Consider the following 18,686-nt stretch of genomic DNA (forward strand, 5'->3'; position numbering starts at 1 on the left):
TAAAATTCCTAATCAGTGAGAAGTTCTAGTCTTCACGTATTCTGTTCATGTCCTTTTGGTGGACTTCCCATAAAGATCAGGTCAGCTACTGTGAGGGGGAAAAGGTAGATCTTGTCGGATCCAAAGGGTTGATATTTTCCCACGATGGCTATTTTAGGACCCTTCTACACTGCCTATAATCCAGATTATCAAAGCAGATAATCCACATTACCACCTTTGAACTGAATTATATGAGTCTACACTGCCATATAATCCAGTTCAAAGCAGATAATCTGGATTTTATATGGCAGTGTAGGAGCCTTTATTGGAAACAAATCTCATAAAGCTACCAGACCGCCTATTACAAAGCCTTGCCACATGCACAATAGAGGACCTTCTAATAGCACCACCAGAGGCACACCAAGTGGCCAGCTACTGGTCAAAGGACATTTTATACAATGCCAAATTTGTTTATGTTTTAAATACATAACAACTGTATCCTCGGTTCGCTTTTGATACGATAAATAAAATATGGTGTGGAAAGATAACAAAAAACAAAAACGTTTTGACATGTAATTTTAAAGATTGTTTTGTGTTTTAATAGAGAACTCAAGTTTTACATTTCACCAGGCATGCTACTTTCCCCCAGTTTGTCTAATTTTAATTGAAGGTACTGTTATAACAAATCTCAAGTTACCAGAATAATATACAGTAAAAATACCATTCAAAACTATGTTTGATGTTCCATTCTTTTAAAAACAACCTTTTCTGAAATAGAGGAGATATGCAAGTAAACATTAAAATGCGTGCTTGCGGCAGTTTGGCTCTTTCCCATGCACAACTTTAGGTCATTTTTTCCCCTAGTGCTTGTGAATATTTGTGCATTCTGATAGTTCTGTCCTTTATTGTGTCTTAGGAAATAATCAGAAAGACATTTTAGTCCTTTACACCTGTATGCTTAGTCCTCAAAGGCTAAGTGGTGGAGCAAAGAGTGCTACGTTTCTTCTGCATGACACTTGTAAGCCCCGATTCTCTTACGATGGATGTGGTGCAACGGACTGAAAAAGTACTGTACAGCTTGACTTTGTTGTCACCCTTCTCTGTAAATAGTTCTTCATTTTCCAGTTTCCGTTGGATCTCAGCAATCTTTCCACACTCTAGCAAATTGGAAGGGTTAGGAAAGTAGTTAACATAGTTTACAATCCAATGAACTATCAAGTTCATATGTTTGCAATGGAATATTCACAGGCACTGCAAAATAGTACAAGCTTGTCCTTCTCGGCAAATAAGCTGCAAGGCTCTTCCATACATTACAGATGATTAGGAACAGATGCATGTGGTAGTTAGTATGCAGTATTATATGTGGCATACAATAAACACAATGGGGATACATTTCTTTTAAAAAGTCGCTGAAGGACAGCATAGTACCTGACTCTCTCAACTCCCCCCCCCCCCCCCCAGGTCCTTGCTTTATGCATGCAGTAAGGCCACACAGGAGCTTCTTAGAACCGTTCAGCCATCCTGCCAAGTGAAGAAGACAGAGGAAACCACCTGTCAACACTAGCTTATGTAGGGATCCTTTGTGTACCAATTTACTAGGGTTGGAAAGTGTCGGATTTGATACCAAATAAACAACATCCCTGTCACTCTAAGCCCTTTGAAATGTTGCCCTAAATATATAGGACAATTCTGAGGTGATGACTGGGGCACAGTCCAATTCTCCTTCCATAGAACTGGGACCGCACTATGATGGAATCTACTACGCTTTCCCTTTTTATTATAGTCCTTGAAGACGCATTCCAAAGAATTGCCCAGGCCAGAAGTATGGAGGGGCATTTCTATTTGCCAATTCTACTACTCGGATTTTAGCTATTGTCATCACCTTACAAACTAATATATTTTCATATGCAAATAATTTTGCAGAATATTTTTTTCAGTACATGTGAGTACGTATGTACTACTCAGAAGTAGGCCACATTAAGTGCAAGTAAGCTCCATGAAATTACTCAAAGGAAAGTGTAAGTTGCACTTGTAAACATATAATATTTCTGATGCTTAATTCAGTTTTCCACTACTTCCAACTGCATCTAGTATTTCTTCTTTTGTGTTCCAGGAACTTGGATTTATATGTAGAAGTATGTTAATTGCCAAACATTCTGATTCTGCTAATTTGCATTAATGGTGATTTGCAGATACAGAAAATTACTCGATACTCCTGGAGCAAAGCTATTTTGCTCAGCTTTATTTGACTTAAGGCCCTTTATTCTTGTGCCTCATGAGAGAAATAATGCCATCTCCAGAGACCTTTTAATCCCTTTTCCCTTCACCCATGACGACATGGGTGAAGGGAAAAAGTTGGACAGATCTCATGCATATAGAATAGGGTATCAATAGGGTCTACCTGAGCTCTTACATTGGAGATGGGAGGCATAAAGCTACCCCAGCTGCTGTATAGCACAAAAGGGAAGAAGAAATGTAATGAGGGATACCGTATTTTCAAACTTTGTCAATGTGTTGAATTGTGATTCCCAGATACCAATTCTGATTTTCAAGACACATCTACACGTACATTTTACCCCAAAGGAGAGGTGAATCACCTCAGTAGCATCTACATAATGCATCGAATTAATTTGGGTTATGAAAAGTTGTGGTTGCTTTGCAGTTTCCTTGAAATACTGGAGCAAATGTGGATTCTGGGCCTGTGTAAATAGTTGGGCCAGTACCAGTACAAAACCAGCTGCAACTGTTTACACAACCATTCTGTATTTCCTGGGCTTGATCCCGGGAAATAGGATGGGGCATACAGTCCACCTCTTGTTCTCACTGTAGTGACAACTACCAGCTATTAAATGGGTGGTGGCTGTCACTCATCAACTGGAATGATATTGGCTGGAGCGCAAAGGCAATAGAAGAAGAGAAAGGAAGCGGTATCCTAGCCAATGTCACTCCAGGTGACAAGAAATGGCCACCAGCCATTTCGCAGCTGGTGATCACCACTATAATGAGAACAGAAGAGGGACAGTAAGGATGGCTGTTCAGTTTCTCTGAAGTGGATTTAGCGTTGCTGGATAGCCAGGACTCCCCTCAACCACAGCGGCTGGTGAAGCCACATGGACTTCCCCGGGGCCGATCAAGAGTTCTGTACTCCCAATAGGCTCTGGATGGTATCCTTGAAGTGACTGGCTTGACCTTGAAGGAGCTGGGGGTGGCGGCAGCCAACAGTGAGCTCTGGCATGGCTGGTCCATGAAGTCACGAAGAGTCGGAAGCGACTGAACAAATAAACAACAACAACAAGCACTGGAGTAGTGTTTGTATAGATGTGACTTCATTGAATAAAATTTGCACTGTAGATGCGTATACCTTGCCAAAAAATATATCCATGCAATTCAAGTGTTGTTTCTTTGCTTGAGATCTAAAAAAATATAACGGAAATTACTGTTTACCTGTAATGTAATTCTCAGAATACAGGCTCTGTATGCATTTAAATACAATGCATAAAAATAAATTGTTGTATAGTACAGATGTGGAGAATGCAGTTTGAAAGCTGCATACCTCTCAGTATAATCTAGAGTCAATTACTATTTTGGTTCCAAAACAGATTTTGGGGGGGGGGGCATTACAATGTTGTCCTTTAAAGGGCACATGAGATATTTTAAATAAAAATTTTAAATCAAATTCAAATACGTAGAAGATATGGCCTTCCTTTTTAGAATAGTTGTTCTTTCTTGCCGTATGAGCTCTAAATGAGTTTGCCTGTAACAGTTTTATAGGCAGACTCCAAAATGTCAAAACTTTGTTGTTTATTTGTTCAGCTGCTTCCGACTCTTTGTGACTTCATGGACCAGCCCACACCAGAGCTCCCTGTCAGCCATCACAACCCCCAGCTCCTTCAAGGATACCATCCATCCATCTTGCCCTTGGTCGACCCCTCTTCCTTTTTCCCTTCAATTTTCCCCAGCATCATTATCTTCCTGTCTTCTCATGATGTGGCCAAAGTACTTCATCTTTGCCTCTAATATCCTTCCCTCCTGTGAACAGTCGGGCATTATTTCCTGGAGTATGGACTGATTGAATCTTCTTGCAGTCCAAGGCACTCTCAGAATTTTCCTCCAATAACACAGTTCAAAAGTGTCAATCTTCCTTCACTCAGCCTTTCGTATAGTCCAGCTCTTGCATCCATAGGTTACTATGGGGAATACCATTACTTTAACTATGCGGACCTTCGTTGTCAGTGTAATGTCTCTACTCTTCACTATTTTATCGAGGTTGGTCATTGCTCTCCTCCCAAGAAGTAAATGCCTTCTGATTTCCTGGTTGCAATTTGCGTCTGCAGCAAAATTTGCTCCTAGAAATACAGTCTGTCACTGCCTCCATGTTTTCTTCCTCTATTTGCCAGTTATTAATCAGTTTGGTTGCCATAATCTTGATTTTCTTGATATTTAACTGTAACCCAGCTTTTGCACTTTCTTCTTTCACCTTGGTTAAAAGGCTCCTCAGTTCCTCCTCGTTTTGAGCCATCAAAGTAGTATAATCTGCATATCTAAGGTTATTAATGTTTCTTCCAGCAATTTTAACTCCAGCCTTGGATTAATCAAGCACCATATATCGCATGATGTGTTCTGCATACAAGCTGAATAGGGAGGGTGAGAGTATACAGCCCTGCTGTACTCCTTTCCCAATCTTGAACCAATCTTTTGTTCCATGGTCTGTTCTTACTGTTGCCACTTGGTTGTTATACAGATTTTTCAGGAGACAGACAAGGTGACTTGGTATCCCCATACCACCAAGAACTTCCCACAATTTATTATGATCCACACAGTCAGGCTTTAGAATAGTCAACAAAACAGAAATAGATGTTTTTCTGAAAAGCTTAGGCTATACTTTTAACGTCACACTAAGATCTGACCCTTAATAAATAGTGTATATAATAGATAAAAAGAAAATTCAAGTTTTAAGTTTTGATATATGCATCCTACCATTGAAACAGAAAAATGATATGCTGGAGTGAAACCTTTTCAGATCAAGCTCCAAAGCTGTAATGAAGACAAAAGTAGGATTCTAACCATATATTTAACTGCTGTATTTTAATATACAGATGGATCTCAGTTTGCTGCCTTTTCTTCATGTCTTATGAATACTTGGTGCAAAGGTTCTTTAAGCTCTCCTAAGTCACCAGGTTATATAATAGTTTGTTTAACCAGCAAGTATACTCTATGTAGCATGTAGCAAAATGTTATATCAATAAAAGAAAATTTTAAACTTTAAATGTTGTGTATCACCTGCAAATGATCTTCCCAAATGTTCAATGAGAGCTTTAGAAAAATGTAATATTGATTATATAAGAAAGTTTTAAAACTGTTTTCAAAGAAGATTTTTTATTACAGTTTCTTTGAAGGACCAATGGCTGGAATTTGCCTGGAATTTCCTAGAAAAAAAGACAATGTTCTTTAAAAACTGAAACCAAAGGATGTGTTCCTTTCAGGAGACAAATGTGGTGCCTACAAATTAGACAACTGTAATGATCAAAGATATGCCCAAATCTCTTGACTCCATTTTTCCTTCACAATAGTTACCAAAATGAGGACATATTATTTCCTTTTTGTTCTTTCGAGGAAAAATGGTTTTGAAGAGCATTTTGAGTGATTGTGAATAACTTTCTTTTGCGTACTTACACATTTTAGGTGGGTGGGCGGACACAATTTTCAAGCAAAAATTGTTTAAATATTTTTTTATATGGTAGAGCTTTAAGGAAGTGAAGTAGGGTTATTGATAAATATATATATAAAACAGGAAAATATTTGAAAGCTTAATTTGATTTTTCCAGTTCTCAGTACTGGGTATGCCTGAAATAACTGATGATCAGGGGTGCGATCTATAGCTGTCCAAGCACAGCTGTACAGAGACAGGAGTATTTCTGGGACAGGACAAAATTGAGTAGAGGAACATTTAAATAAGTGTTTGGGAAGCATGCCTTCTATATAAAGTACTGACTGACCTAATATAATATGCATATCCCTTAGAAAGAAGGGAAAGAGCTCACCTGAGTCCTCTTCCAAGCCCTTTTCTTTTGATTGATCCTGCCCTAAAAATTCAGGCATTGCTGTTGGTGTCTTAGTATCATCTAAGCATATGTTCAGAAAAAGCACATCAATTTAGTATTTTGCTTGTCAATTGCGGTCAAGACAATCACATAAAGAGACACCTCCAAGTCACCCTAACATCCCACCCCAAATACTGACATAAATTGACATACCTGGTTGGATATGCATAGAAGAAATATGCTGATAGCTAGATATTTCATCACAAATTTCAGCAGAATTAGCAAATGGGTAATTTCCCTTTTGATTGTGAGAGCGGAACCTTTGTTTGTACTGCTCATTGAACAGAGCAATAACTTGGTCTCGAAGATAAGCATTATTCTTCTGGAGGCGGCGTGCTTCAAACTTCAAAACATTTCGTTCGTTCTCTGCAGAGCGCATTTCATTTTCCATTAGTAAGAGCTCCGCACTCAGTTGTCTTACTTTGTTTTTATATTCTGTGGCCTCCTGCTTATATTCATGGAGCTGCTTTTTAAGAACCCAGTTATCCTCTGTAATGCCTACTACCATTGTTCCCAGCTTCCTACACTCTCTTTCTGTGTTGGACAAATTAGTATTCAGAATTCCCATTTCTAATTTTGCAGTTTTGCATTCAGTCATCAGTTTTCCCTCTGTGTCAGCTCTTTTGGATTGGGCTTCTAAGAGGTCTTTCTTCAGGACTTCCTTTACTTTAAGTGCCTCTTGCAATGTCTCCTCTAACTTCAGTTTTTCATCTTTAAGAGACTGTATCTCATTAAGTAGAGACTCCAGATTAGACATCGTTGCCTTCTCATTTTCTTTCAGTTTCTGAATATCCATCTGTTTTTCCCCACGTTCGGTTTCCAGAATTTTTTTTGTCTCTGTAAGCTGACCTATCTCCTCCCTTAGTTTTTTATTTTCTTCTTGATACGCTGCCACCTGTTTTTCCAAAGACCCTAATGCCATAATAAGATCACTTTTTTCTTTTGTGAAAAAAGCCAGATCATCCTGCGCCTTCTGATTTTTCTTCTGAAAATCATTGATGTCTTCCACAATACGCTGATTCTGAGCATAAAGCTGGTCCTGATTTTCCTCCAGAGTCGCCTTTTGCTGTTGAAGTTCTTTGCATTTTTTCAGAAGCCTTTTGACTTCTTTAAGGCATTCTTTGCAATCTCCTTCTGACTTAACTAGTCTCTCTTGAATTTTATTCTTGTCGTCGTATAAATCCTTAATTTGTTTTTGATATTTTATGTTTTGTTCTGTTAGAGACTGTATAACGTCTGTAAGAGGTTTCACTTGGTTCCTAAGATCTATATTTTCATGTTCAAGGTTCTTCGTTTTTTTCTGAGCATGCTCAGACTCTTTCACAGGCATCTGTATTAATCTAACACTTTCACCAAACTCATCTGGCATAGTATAGGCATCACAGAATTCCAGACCAGTCTTGTTTTGGAGCTCATGATTTGAGCTAAGCAACGGATACTCTTTTTCTACATGCCTGTCTTCGATGTGTTCTGGAAATAATAAATTATCTCTTACCACTGCTTTGGACAAGAAATTTAATTGAAGCTTGTCCACAGCATCCTCTTTCATGAGAGTTTCCTTACTGTACTTTCTGTCATATGCAGCTTGGGTTGCATTTTGATTATTTTCTTGAGAAGAATCCATGGCACCGTGAAACTTATCAGCTGAACCCTCTGCTTCTGAAATTCTCCTAGATTTCAACTCTTCATTTGGCATATTCGTTGCTTTTTCTGTTAGATCTTGTTCTGACAGATAACCAGAATCATTGTCTTTGCTACATACATTACGCGTATTCTGAAAGTCAAAGGTATACAACGGTTCATGCCTTGGGTCTCTTTTACTCTCCTCTTGCCTGTCCTTGAAAGAAAAACTCACACTCTCTGTCAAGCATTCGTTGTCCTCATCATCAAACTTAGGGAACACCTTAGGCACTTTAGGGTCATCATAACTTTTGTACTCCTTTAGAGGAGGCCTGTCATCTGCTTTGAAGCTGATAAAAGATGAGGAAGAAATGTTGTTCATGTAATTCTTCAATTCATGGTCATTGTTTAAAGACAGAATAGGTTTATTTCTAGATGACTGGGCATGGTCTTCCGACTTCCCAATGGCTTTATATTTTAACAAATTATGATGTGGAATATTTTCTTCTGTGATTGTGTCTCCAAACAGAGTGCTAGAATCAGTTTTTGTACTGAAACTGGTACTAGGTCTGTCATCAAAATGAAGTTGCTTCTTAAAATGTGATGGTTCTTGATATCTCCTTGGCTGAGAGAGAAAGCAGACACACCAGAATATTTTCAGTACTCAAAAAACTGAATAAACATAGTTCAGCACCACCAGTAAATTGCTTAGATGGCACATTATATAGATTTTCTTACGTAGAAAAAAATATGTAATGTGGATTTAAAATTGCTGCTTCTTAATTGCTATACATATTTCTCATTGAAATTAAGTTTAAACAGCATTTGAAAACATGCTAAAAATAAAACTCTGAAATTTTAAAAAACTAAACTTTAAAAAACTCTAAAATCAGGACAGTAAATAAAGAACAACACTCTAAAAACATGGGAATTCCAGACATGAAATAATCAGGGCCAGCTAACACCTTCTAACAAAGGATTGCCCCAGGCAGGAATCAGCCAGGCCTTGAAGCTGCAAGGCCATTAAATGCTAATCAAATGATTAATTACAACATTCACACTTGCCTCCAACAGACAAGAGTTCTTTCTCCCACCCTGGACCTTCCACAGATATATAAACCCCACTGCCTAGTTTCTAGCAGACCTCACAACTTCTGAGGATGCCTGCCATAGATGTGGGTGAAATGTCAGGAGAGAATGCTTCTGGAACATGGCCATACTGTCGGGAAAACTCACGGCAACCCAGTGATTCTAGCCATGAAAGCCTTTGACAACACATGCTAGAAATATATTACTTTCTACCTTTTGATTTCTAATCTCTATCCTTTCTGGGAGATGGAAAACAGTAGGCAGGTTGTTTTAATATTTTGTCTTTCAGCTTATGCAGAGGTAAAATATAATTCACAGGAACGATTTATTATTTATTATACTACAATTTTCTTGATCAAATATTCTACCATCTCTTCAGATGCATATACATTTCAGTTTGCAGCAAAAGGCAAGAGTGTTTGGTTTTAAAATATTCAGAGTAACATCATTATTTGTCTTGGTTTATGTAAGCTGTCATGCATTATACCTGGCAGGAGAAAACTACTGCAACCAGATCTAAAGTCACCTTTTGTTATAAAATGCATGCAGTTATTATACCGTGCTCTCCTTGTTACTTCTGCTTTTTATGGTATACCTTTATGGTGTAACTTTTGATTTTGGGTTTTTTTTAACTGTTCTTATGAAAAGGGAGCCTTTGTTAACAACCATTTTAACATATTTAAGATTATACATACACTGCTTTTTTGAGAGATAAAACTATTTGCATAGCTCTCCCAGGCTATGTGAGTAGCTCTCATGATTCCCACCCAGGCATTAGCCAGACTGGCATGTATTTTATTTTAACAATGTAATAGAAACACACCCAAAACACACATTTCAGGTCAGTATTGGCATGTTTTTCTTCCATGTATAAATTTACTGATTTGAAAGAAAAGGCAATAGTTTATTATATGTGAGCATGAACATACATTTTACTGCATGAGTAAAGAAGTTTGGGTTGCTGACCTGAAGGTTACCAATTTGAATCCACAAGACAGGGTGAGCTCCCACCTGTCAGCTCTAGCCTGCAGGGACATGAGGGAAGCCTCCCAGCTAATGCATCTGGGCATCCCCGCGCAACATTTCTGCAGACAGCCAATTCTCTCATACCAGAAGTGAGTCGCTTCTGACACGATAAAAAAAGCAAGAGTGATAAACATGTCCCTATGACTGCCAGTACTGTTAGACTGCAACTCCCATGAGCCTTGGCTAGTAAAGCCAGTGGCTAAGAATTAGGGAGCTGCAGTACAAAACTATCTGTCTTGCACTACTGATATGTTCCATGATAGTTGGGAATCTGATGCCTTATTCCAAACTTGTGAAAAAGCCTTGGATCAAGATTATCATTGCTTGTTTTTTTTTCCGTGTCAGGAGTGACTTGAGAAACTGCAAGTCGCTTCTGGTATGAGAGAATTGGCTGTCTGCAAGGATGTTGCCCAGGTGACGCGCAGATTTTTTGATGTTTTTACCATCTTTGTGGGAGGCTTCTCTCATGTCGCCACATGGAGCTGGAGCTGATAGAGGGAGCTCATCCACGCTCTCCCTGGATTGGATTCGAACCAGCAGCCTTCAGGTCAGCAACCCAGCCAAGTCATCAATCCTACCGGCCCAAGGGTTTAACCCACTGAACCACCAGGGGCTCCACAATATCATTGTAAGAATTATATTAAAATATTTTAAAGAGGGAGTTGTGGGAAGAGTTATTTTTAGAACTCTCCTTGATTTGGCCACTTAAAACCTCTTACATGCAAAATAGTATCCCTTTAAATCTCTATCTTGTGGGACACTGCTTCATACAGTGGGCCTTTGTTATCTACTAGGGATTGGTTTTAAGACTGTCAGTGGATACCAAAATCTGGGGATGCTCGAGTCCCATTATATACAGCATCATAGTAAAATGATGTCCCTTATATAAAATGGCAAAATGAACTTTGCTTTTTAGATTAAAAAAAACATTTTAAAGCCCTGGATGATTGAATCCATGGATACAGGTAAAGGTAAAGGTTTTCCATTGACATTAAGTCTAGTTGTGTCAGACTCTGGGGGTTGGTGCTTATCTCCATTTCTAAGCCGAAGAGCCGGCATTGTCCATAGACACCTCCAAGGTCATGTGGCCAGTATGACGGCATGCAGCACCATTACCTTCCCACTGGAGTGGTACCTATTGGTCTACTCACTTTTGCATGTTTTCAAACTGCAAAGTTTGCAGAAGCTGGGACTAACAGCAGGAGCTCAGCCCGCACACTGGATTCGAACTGCCGATCTTTTGGTTAGCAAGTTCAGCAGCTCAGCAGTTTAACCCGCTGCACCATCGGAGGCTCCTATGGATACAGAGCCAACTGTATTTTATGAACTGCTGTCAGAAAGGATGGAAGAGAAGGTCTTCTGGTTCCTTTTCAGTCTAGGATCCCTTTATTTTATTCCCAGAAAATTCCAGTTCAATGAACACTTCTAGCAAAAAAAACCACAACATACCATAGCAATGTTGATAGGTGTGCTAGTCAAAGATAAATTATCTGGATCCAATTCTGAACTCTTCATATCAATTATATTTTTGTTAAGTATTCCATTGATTTCACACTGGACCTAAAGAAACAGGAAGTGAGATCATTAACCTTCTCTTTTCACTCACACATGTTCTTTTGTTTCTTGTGCATCTGTTGTAAGCCATTCTGATAATGCCCTTTGATTTATGAGAAATGAGTTACAAATACAATGTATTGTTGTTGTTCTTCAGCTGAACTTGTTCCAAGTAGACCTAAGGGGATAAATTTTGTAGATTTTAGTTATGTCATGATCTTATGAAATTGGTTTGGCTCACTATAAACAATTTTATTGTGAGTTTTCCGGGCTGTATGGGCATGTTTCAGAAGCGTTATCTCCTGACGTTTCGCCCACATCTATGGCAGGCATCCTTAGAGGTGTGAGGTCTGTTGGAAACTAGGCAAGTGAGGTTTATATATCAGTGGAATGTTCATGGTGGGAGAAAGAACTCGTGGCTGCTGTGAGATCTGAGGATGCCTGCCACAGATGTGGGCAAAATGTCAGGAGAAAGTGCTATTGGAACATAGCCATACAGCCTGGAAACTTCCAGAATACACGACCACTGGTGACGTTGGCTAAGGATGATAGGAGCTATGGGAGCCACAGTCTATCCACGCCTCCATTGGCCAAAGAACTAAGTTGGGGGGTGGCAGAATAATACAGAAATGCTAATAAACCACTTGAAGTAAATGTTATCAAATAGTGTTTGCATTTATATTATTATGAATCTCCAAGCTCACTGCTTATATACAAATCTCAGTACAAAAATTGAAGTTCTGTGATTTTTGTTCTTAATCGTATAATCGTGCAAGTATGAGAGAAAATTCAACAAGGACAACAAAGGTTAATGTATAATTGCAGAGAAGGAGGGGAACAGGTGAGCATAAATGAATTACATTGGGATTTCTAATGGAGGCTTTTAAGCAGAGGCTGGATGGCCATCTGTCGGGGGTGCTTTGAATGCGATTTCCTGCTTCTTAGCAGGGGGTTGGACTAGATGGCCCATGTGGTCTCTTCCAACTCTACTATTCTATGATTCTATGATTCTATGATTCTAATGGGGTGTTGAGATTTGCATATAAAAATGATTGTACGTTGTCTCCTTAGTATCCCTAAAATGGAACCTCATGCTCCTTTATCTTTTTGATATTTAGGGTTTGTTCTTACCATGCTGACATTCTGCAGTGTTTGCTGTCGAAGGGCTTGGAATGATTCCAACTGTTGTTGTAAGATCTATAGTTAGGGGGAAAATAATAGGTTTGTACATATTCAGCACAAACTGACAGCCAGCCTTTTTTGGGGGGGAGAGGTGGAGGTTATTTTATTATGTTCTGTGATTTTTGTTCTTAATTGTATAATCATGCAAGTGGTTTTCAAGCTTCCTAATGCTGTGACCCCTTAATACAGTTCCTCATGTTGTGGTGACCCCCAACGACAAAATTATTTTCATTGCTACTTCATAATTGTCATTTTGCTACTGTTATGAATCGTAATGTAAATATCTGATATGCAGGTGGTATTTTCATTCACTGGACCAAATTTGGCAGAAATACCCGATACGCCCAAATTTGAATACTGGTGGAGTTGGGGGGGGGGGGGGATTGATTTTGTCATTTGGGAGTTGTAGTTGCTGGGATCTATAATAAGGGACCTACAATAAAGGAGCATTCTAAACTCCACCAATGATGGAATTGAACCAGACTGGGCACACAGAACTCCCATGACCAACAGAAAATACTGAAAGGGTTTGGTGGGCAATTGACAGTGATTTTGGGGAGATGTAGTTCACCTACCTCCAGAGAGAAAATAGTCTGCATGCTCTTTCTCTCTGATTAATTTTATTCTTATTTGTTGACTATAACAAATTATTCACATTGGCAGAAATTATCATGCTCATAGTTCAGAAACCAAAGACAGGTGACTGTATGTTCGGATCAGGTGATGTAAACACTAACAGAACAAGATAATGAGGTAAACCTTGTTTCATTTCTGTTGTTACGAAACATGTTGAATAGTTGGACAAATTTAAAACTTGTGGTGTTGCCTTTATCAAGTATATTAGGAGAGGAAGTGTAATGATGCATTTGTCAATTCTCTCTGCTCCTCCAGTTAAACAAGACTAAGTGTCTAGCTTAAAGTCATGCTAATCCTAGCAACCTCAATCCTACCAGAGCAAAACCCAATTCGTTGCCTCATTACCTAAAAAGAGTGAATAGATCTGACTGCATCACTTTACTTGTTATGATATCTTATCCCTTTGTATCTTTCAATTCTATTAAATAATTTATACTGTGTTTAAGATATATAAAACGATCAACTAATGTGTAATAGTAGCTTGAGCTGCAGAAAAAAAGCAACACTTAACATTTTCCTGGCACCTTAGAATGATAATGCTTACATTTGAAGTAGAAGCCAGAGAAAACATTCACAGTCTTAAAAATACTATTTATGAACAAGAGAAAACCCTGAATAATTCCATGAACTAGAAATCTATCCTGAACTCTCATTTCCTAGCATCATTTATGGAAATTCACATAATCCATTGTCTTTGTTATCCATAACAGATAAGCTTACTTTTATTGGTGAATGCGGCTGGGCTTGACCATCTCTTCCTGAAGCAGATTCATCTGAAAATCAGTAATAATAATAATATAATGATAATAAAACTTTATATATATAGCACCCTATCTCCCCAAGGGGACTCAGGGCAGTTTCCAACATATAAGGCAAAACATTCAATTGCCCCAGAGGAAAACATACAGACAAATTAAAATAAACACAATAAAACATAAAATCCTGCTAAAACATACACAAGAATTTTAAAAACCAATTTCATTATAACCCCATCAGACGGGTTCAAATACGAGTGGCCAGAATTACAGGATGGACATGGCCAACTGTAAAGGGCTGGGCAAGGGATAGTGCAATTGTATCATAAGGCCAGGAACAAGGATAAAGTGCAGAATGGAGTCCTATCTGACAGCCTAGGGAAGGGCCTAGAAAGTAATCATCCTCACAATCCTGCTGGAACATCCAGGTTTTCAGGTCCCTATGGAAAGTGGACAATGAGGGGGTTTGCCTAATCTCTCTGGGGAGGGAGGTCCAAAGCTGAGGGGCCACTACTGAGAAGGCCGTCTCCTTCATCCCCACCAACGATGCTTGTAATGGTGGCGGAAGCGAGACGAGGGTCTCCCTGGCAGATCTTTGAGTCCGTGCTGGTTCATGGGGGAGATGCGATCACAAAAATAGGCAGGGCCCAAACTGTTTAGGGCTTTGTAGGTCACAATTTGAACCTTGAATTCAGACCAGAAACTGCAGCCAATGGAGCTTATTTAGTAGATTTAGCCGACCTTTGTACCAATTGCAGTTTCTGGGCCAGCTTCAAAGGCAGCCCCACGTAGAGTGCATTGCAATAATCCAATCTGGATGTAACAAAGGCGTGGGCCACCATGACCATGTCCAACTTCTCAAGGTATGGTCACAGCTGTTGCACAAACTTCAATTGTGCAAAGGCTCTCTCGGCCACCGCCGATACCTGGGCATCAAGTGTCAGGGCTGAGCGTAGGAGGACCCCTAAGCTACGGACTGTGTCCTCAGGAAGAGTGTAATCTCATCGAGCACAGGTTGCCACCCGATACCCTGATTGGCCCACGACTAACCAGGAGGACTTCTGTCTTGTCTGGATTAAGCTTCAACTTGTTAGCCCTCATCCAATCCATCACAGCTGCCAGGCACTGGTTCTAGCATACATGTAGTTACTCTCACCACTCCAAGGACCTTGTCCACGTCATCAGGCTGAGCAAGTTGAAACAAATCCATCAAAACTGGATAGACAGATGCCTCAGTTACATCCCTTGGCATTACTCTGAAACTGGCGGTTAAGTCGGAACGTATTTGAGCGCCTTAATCTGCAAAATGATGTGCGAATTCACCACATCGAATTTTCAAGTGGTCAGAGGTCTCCTCCCTCTCATGAGGAAGAAAAAGCTCCCTGACCACCCGAAACAATTCCACTGGTCTATTTGTTGCAGACACAATGCGAGGAGTCGAGAAATCAATGAAACAAATCCTGCAGATATAGTGTTGATAAGCCTAAAGGTTGAATGAACCTTGTTTCGTCCTCATGCTTTGAATGTGTAAGGTTCACACTTCTCAGCAGAGCACAGGAAGACCTCGAATGTACATTATTTTTCTTCTACCACCATAAAAATCACTGAGGGCACATGCTTAGAATGTGGTCTTTAACCGGTGCCAAGGTCTGGAATAGTACTGTCAGAAAATGAATGTTTGGAAAGGTGTATCTGTTGTAAATTAGACCAGTGCATTTTTGTTCTTGGGAAATGGAAAAAGCACATGACAAAGAAATTGGAGCAGGATCAAAGAAGGGCAACAAGGATGATAAGAAGCATCAAAAACAAAACATACAAGGAAAGGTTGAGTTTGGCATGCTCAGCCTGATGAAAAGAAGACTGAAGAGTGATATGACTGCACTCTTTATATATGGAAATATTTTCACAAAAAGGGGAATACAAGCATCTTTTCTGCTGTCTCAAAGTCTAATGGTTTTAAATTAGGGCAAGTAGATTTCAATGGAACCATAAGAAGAAACTTTTTGACAGCAAGAGCTATTTGATAGTGGAACCAGGTATAATAAATGGTATCCATTACAAGCAAAGTCACATAAGAACTTGGTATCTATTCAATGCTTACGCTTGCCACTGAGAACTGCATTTACATAATTGTTTTTAAACTATAACAATTTGTTTTGGATGGCAGATATGGAAACATTCCAGGATATTTCCAGGAGAGAATGATTCACACTTTTTAGTCTAGTGCTGGTAATATCAAAATCCCAGGAAGAGGTTTTGGCTTCCTTACAGAGCGAAAGCTCTTATGTGAAAATATGCTGGCGACAGTCAGACTGAGACTCAGATAAAACAGACTTATTTGCTAAGGCTGCTAAAAGTATTTGTGCCACTTATCTGAAAGATAAGTGGAGTGTACAGACTGTGCAGAGGACTAATTAATTTGATGTTTTATATATGGATGTGTATGTGTTTTTAAAATTAGATTTGCAATGGCTTTCAGTCAAAAACAATAAATTGCTATCTGACTGAGAATGGAACCAATTACTTAGAGAGCTGATCCCTTTCTCTAGATATCTTCGGAAAGAGGCTGGGGCAATTACCTGCTCAGGATACTTTAGCAGGAAATCCTGCATTGAGAAGGGATTGGACTCCATGACTCATGGTCCCGTTAAAACTGCATGATTCTATGAAAGACCTTTCCCACACTGTCCTTTATTTAAAATATTCCAGTTTTTCTTTGCTCATTCCCTTCTTTTTTCACATTTCTGTCACAAAGAAAAATCAGATCTAATTGATATTTGCACTGAGGTTGGAGACATAAAGTTTCTGCACTCAGGGGCAACTGAGAGATTGCTTTCTCTCCCTTCCAGGAAAGATATTATGGCAACACAACAGCAAACGTATTTTGATTGTATGTGCTTTCAAGCAAACTCAATTTTATAGCAGGCTTATTGTAGGGTTTTCTTCAGGTGATATTTGTCATTGCCTTTTTCTGAGGCTGAGAGAGAGTGACTGAATAAGGGTCTTAACCCTATTCTCCAAAAATCATAGTTTAACACTCAAACCATAACACTGGTTCTCATTCTACTAGCTTTATCCTCGTCCACTGGAGAAGACGCACCTCCAGCAGTTTGCTTTCCTTCTCCCTTCGCTAAAAGAACATTTGTAAGAATTCTCTGGAATTAAGAGCAAATGCAAAGAGTTGGTTTGTTTTTTCTTCTCCTCTTTGTGCCTTGCATCTCTTAGGTTGCCTAAGGCAGGGACTACCTTATTACACTATGTAACAACATTTGAAAATGGATTGCTGTGAGTTATCCAGGCTGTATGGCCATGTTCCAGGAGCATTTTCTCCTGACGTTTCACCCACATCTGTGGCAGGCATCCTCAGTGGTTGTGAGGTCTGTGAGAAACTAGGAAGGGGAGGTTTATATATATGTGTGTGTGCGCGCGTGTGTGTGGAAAGTCCAGGGTGGGAGAAAGTACTCTTGTCTGTTTGAGGCAAGTGTGAGTGTTCCAACTGGCCACCTTGATTAGCATTGAATAGCCTTTCAGCTTCAAGGTCTAGCTGCTTCCTGCTTGGGGGAATCCTTTGTTGGGCGATCTTAGTGGACACTGATTGATTCCTGCCTGGAATGCCTGTTTTCTGATCTTTATTTACTGTCTTGATCTTAAGAGTTTTTTAAAAATACTGGTAGCCAGATTTTGTTCATTTTCATGATTTAACTCCTAGCAACCCAGTTTCTCCTCGATCTCACAGAGGGATGACGTCACAGCGTCCTCAGTGGTGATGACGTCATGGCCCGCCCCCTCCCATCAACATGGAGGAGTAGCCCTTGGCTGCCTGCAGGGGAGATGCTGTGCTGTCCCACCTGCGGCCCTGGGATCCTGGCTCCTTGAGGACAGCGTGGAAGGCAGGCGCTTCTCTCCTCTCGGGCTCCCTCTTTGGTCGCACGGCCGGGATCCTGAAACAACCCACAGTCCCGATCACTTCCACCCCTCCTTCCGCCGTTTTTCCCGCCCGCCCGACTGGCTTTTTCAGCCGTCAAACTCACGAGAGCCGACGCCGACTCTCATTTCGCCTCGCGTGCGCCCGCGCGCTCCTCGCCCCATTCAAACTGCCTCGCCAAACCGCCGCTCCGCCCACTGCTACCTGGCGTTGCCGGGCAACGGGTCTCCATAGCGACGGGGGCGAGGCCGGGTCGAGCATGTTGTGACGAGCCGGCCTGATCGCGCGTCCCCTGGAGGCCGCGAGCCCTTCCTACAGGGCTTCGAAGGCCAAGGCTTCTTTGTATTTGGACCCACTGAGCATATCAATGTGTTTGGAAGCAGGCCCGTAGTCAAGGGGGTAGTTGAGGGGTTCAAGCTACCTCCCAAATAGACCCAAATCAAGGAAAAGTTTCATGAGAACCAGCACGCCTCTTAATGTGCCTCCCGTAACAGCAAGAATATCCCTGTGGGCAGCAAAATCAGGCAATTCCAACTGGATGCCCCCCATGAGGGTCTTCCTCCAGGGGGCAAACCAGTAATAATAATAATAATAATAATAATAATAATAATAATAATAATAATAATAATAATAATAATAATAATAATGATAATCTTCTAGGCTATATCTGCCTAGAAGATCAGGTGGCAGAGGACTCTTACAAGTAAAACAAGCAGTCAAAGAAGAAGAACATGCCCTGGCAGAATATGTAAAGCGAAGTGAAGAACCTGCTTTGATTGAAGTCAAAAATCAGAAACTCCTCAAAGCACAGCAGACAAA

The 18,686-nt window shown here is 40.1% G+C and overlaps 1 protein-coding gene across 6 annotated transcripts; it reads right to left on the reverse strand.

Annotated features, from left to right (window-relative positions):
* Nucleotides 1-552: 552 nt before the first annotated feature.
* Nucleotides 553-18,124, reverse strand: ccdc110 (coiled-coil domain containing 110). 6 transcript variants are annotated; one of them, XM_062981418.1, is made up of 8 exons: nt 17,974-18,124; nt 17,791-17,883; nt 13,908-13,960; nt 12,501-12,566; nt 11,265-11,375; nt 6,234-8,325; nt 6,021-6,101; nt 553-1,136 (listed from the first exon to the last, which is right to left on the reverse strand). In XM_062981418.1, exons 1-8 carry the CDS (start codon nt 18,029-18,031, stop codon nt 952-954), a joined length of 2,739 nt encoding a protein of 912 aa, XP_062837488.1. In that variant the 5' UTR covers nt 18,032-18,124; the 3' UTR covers nt 553-951. The 6 variants fall into 6 exon arrangements, with proteins under 6 accessions (XP_062837488.1, XP_008110010.2, XP_008110013.1 ...); XM_008111807.3 differs by lacking the exon at nt 553-1,136 and adding an exon at nt 5,337-5,405; XM_008111803.3 differs by lacking the exon at nt 12,501-12,566.
* Nucleotides 18,125-18,686: the final 562 nt, after the last annotated feature.

The sequence above is a fragment of the Anolis carolinensis genome, chromosome 5 (assembly GCF_035594765.1).
Source record: "Anolis carolinensis isolate JA03-04 chromosome 5, rAnoCar3.1.pri, whole genome shotgun sequence".
NCBI classification, from domain to species: domain Eukaryota; kingdom Metazoa; phylum Chordata; class Lepidosauria; order Squamata; family Dactyloidae; genus Anolis; species Anolis carolinensis.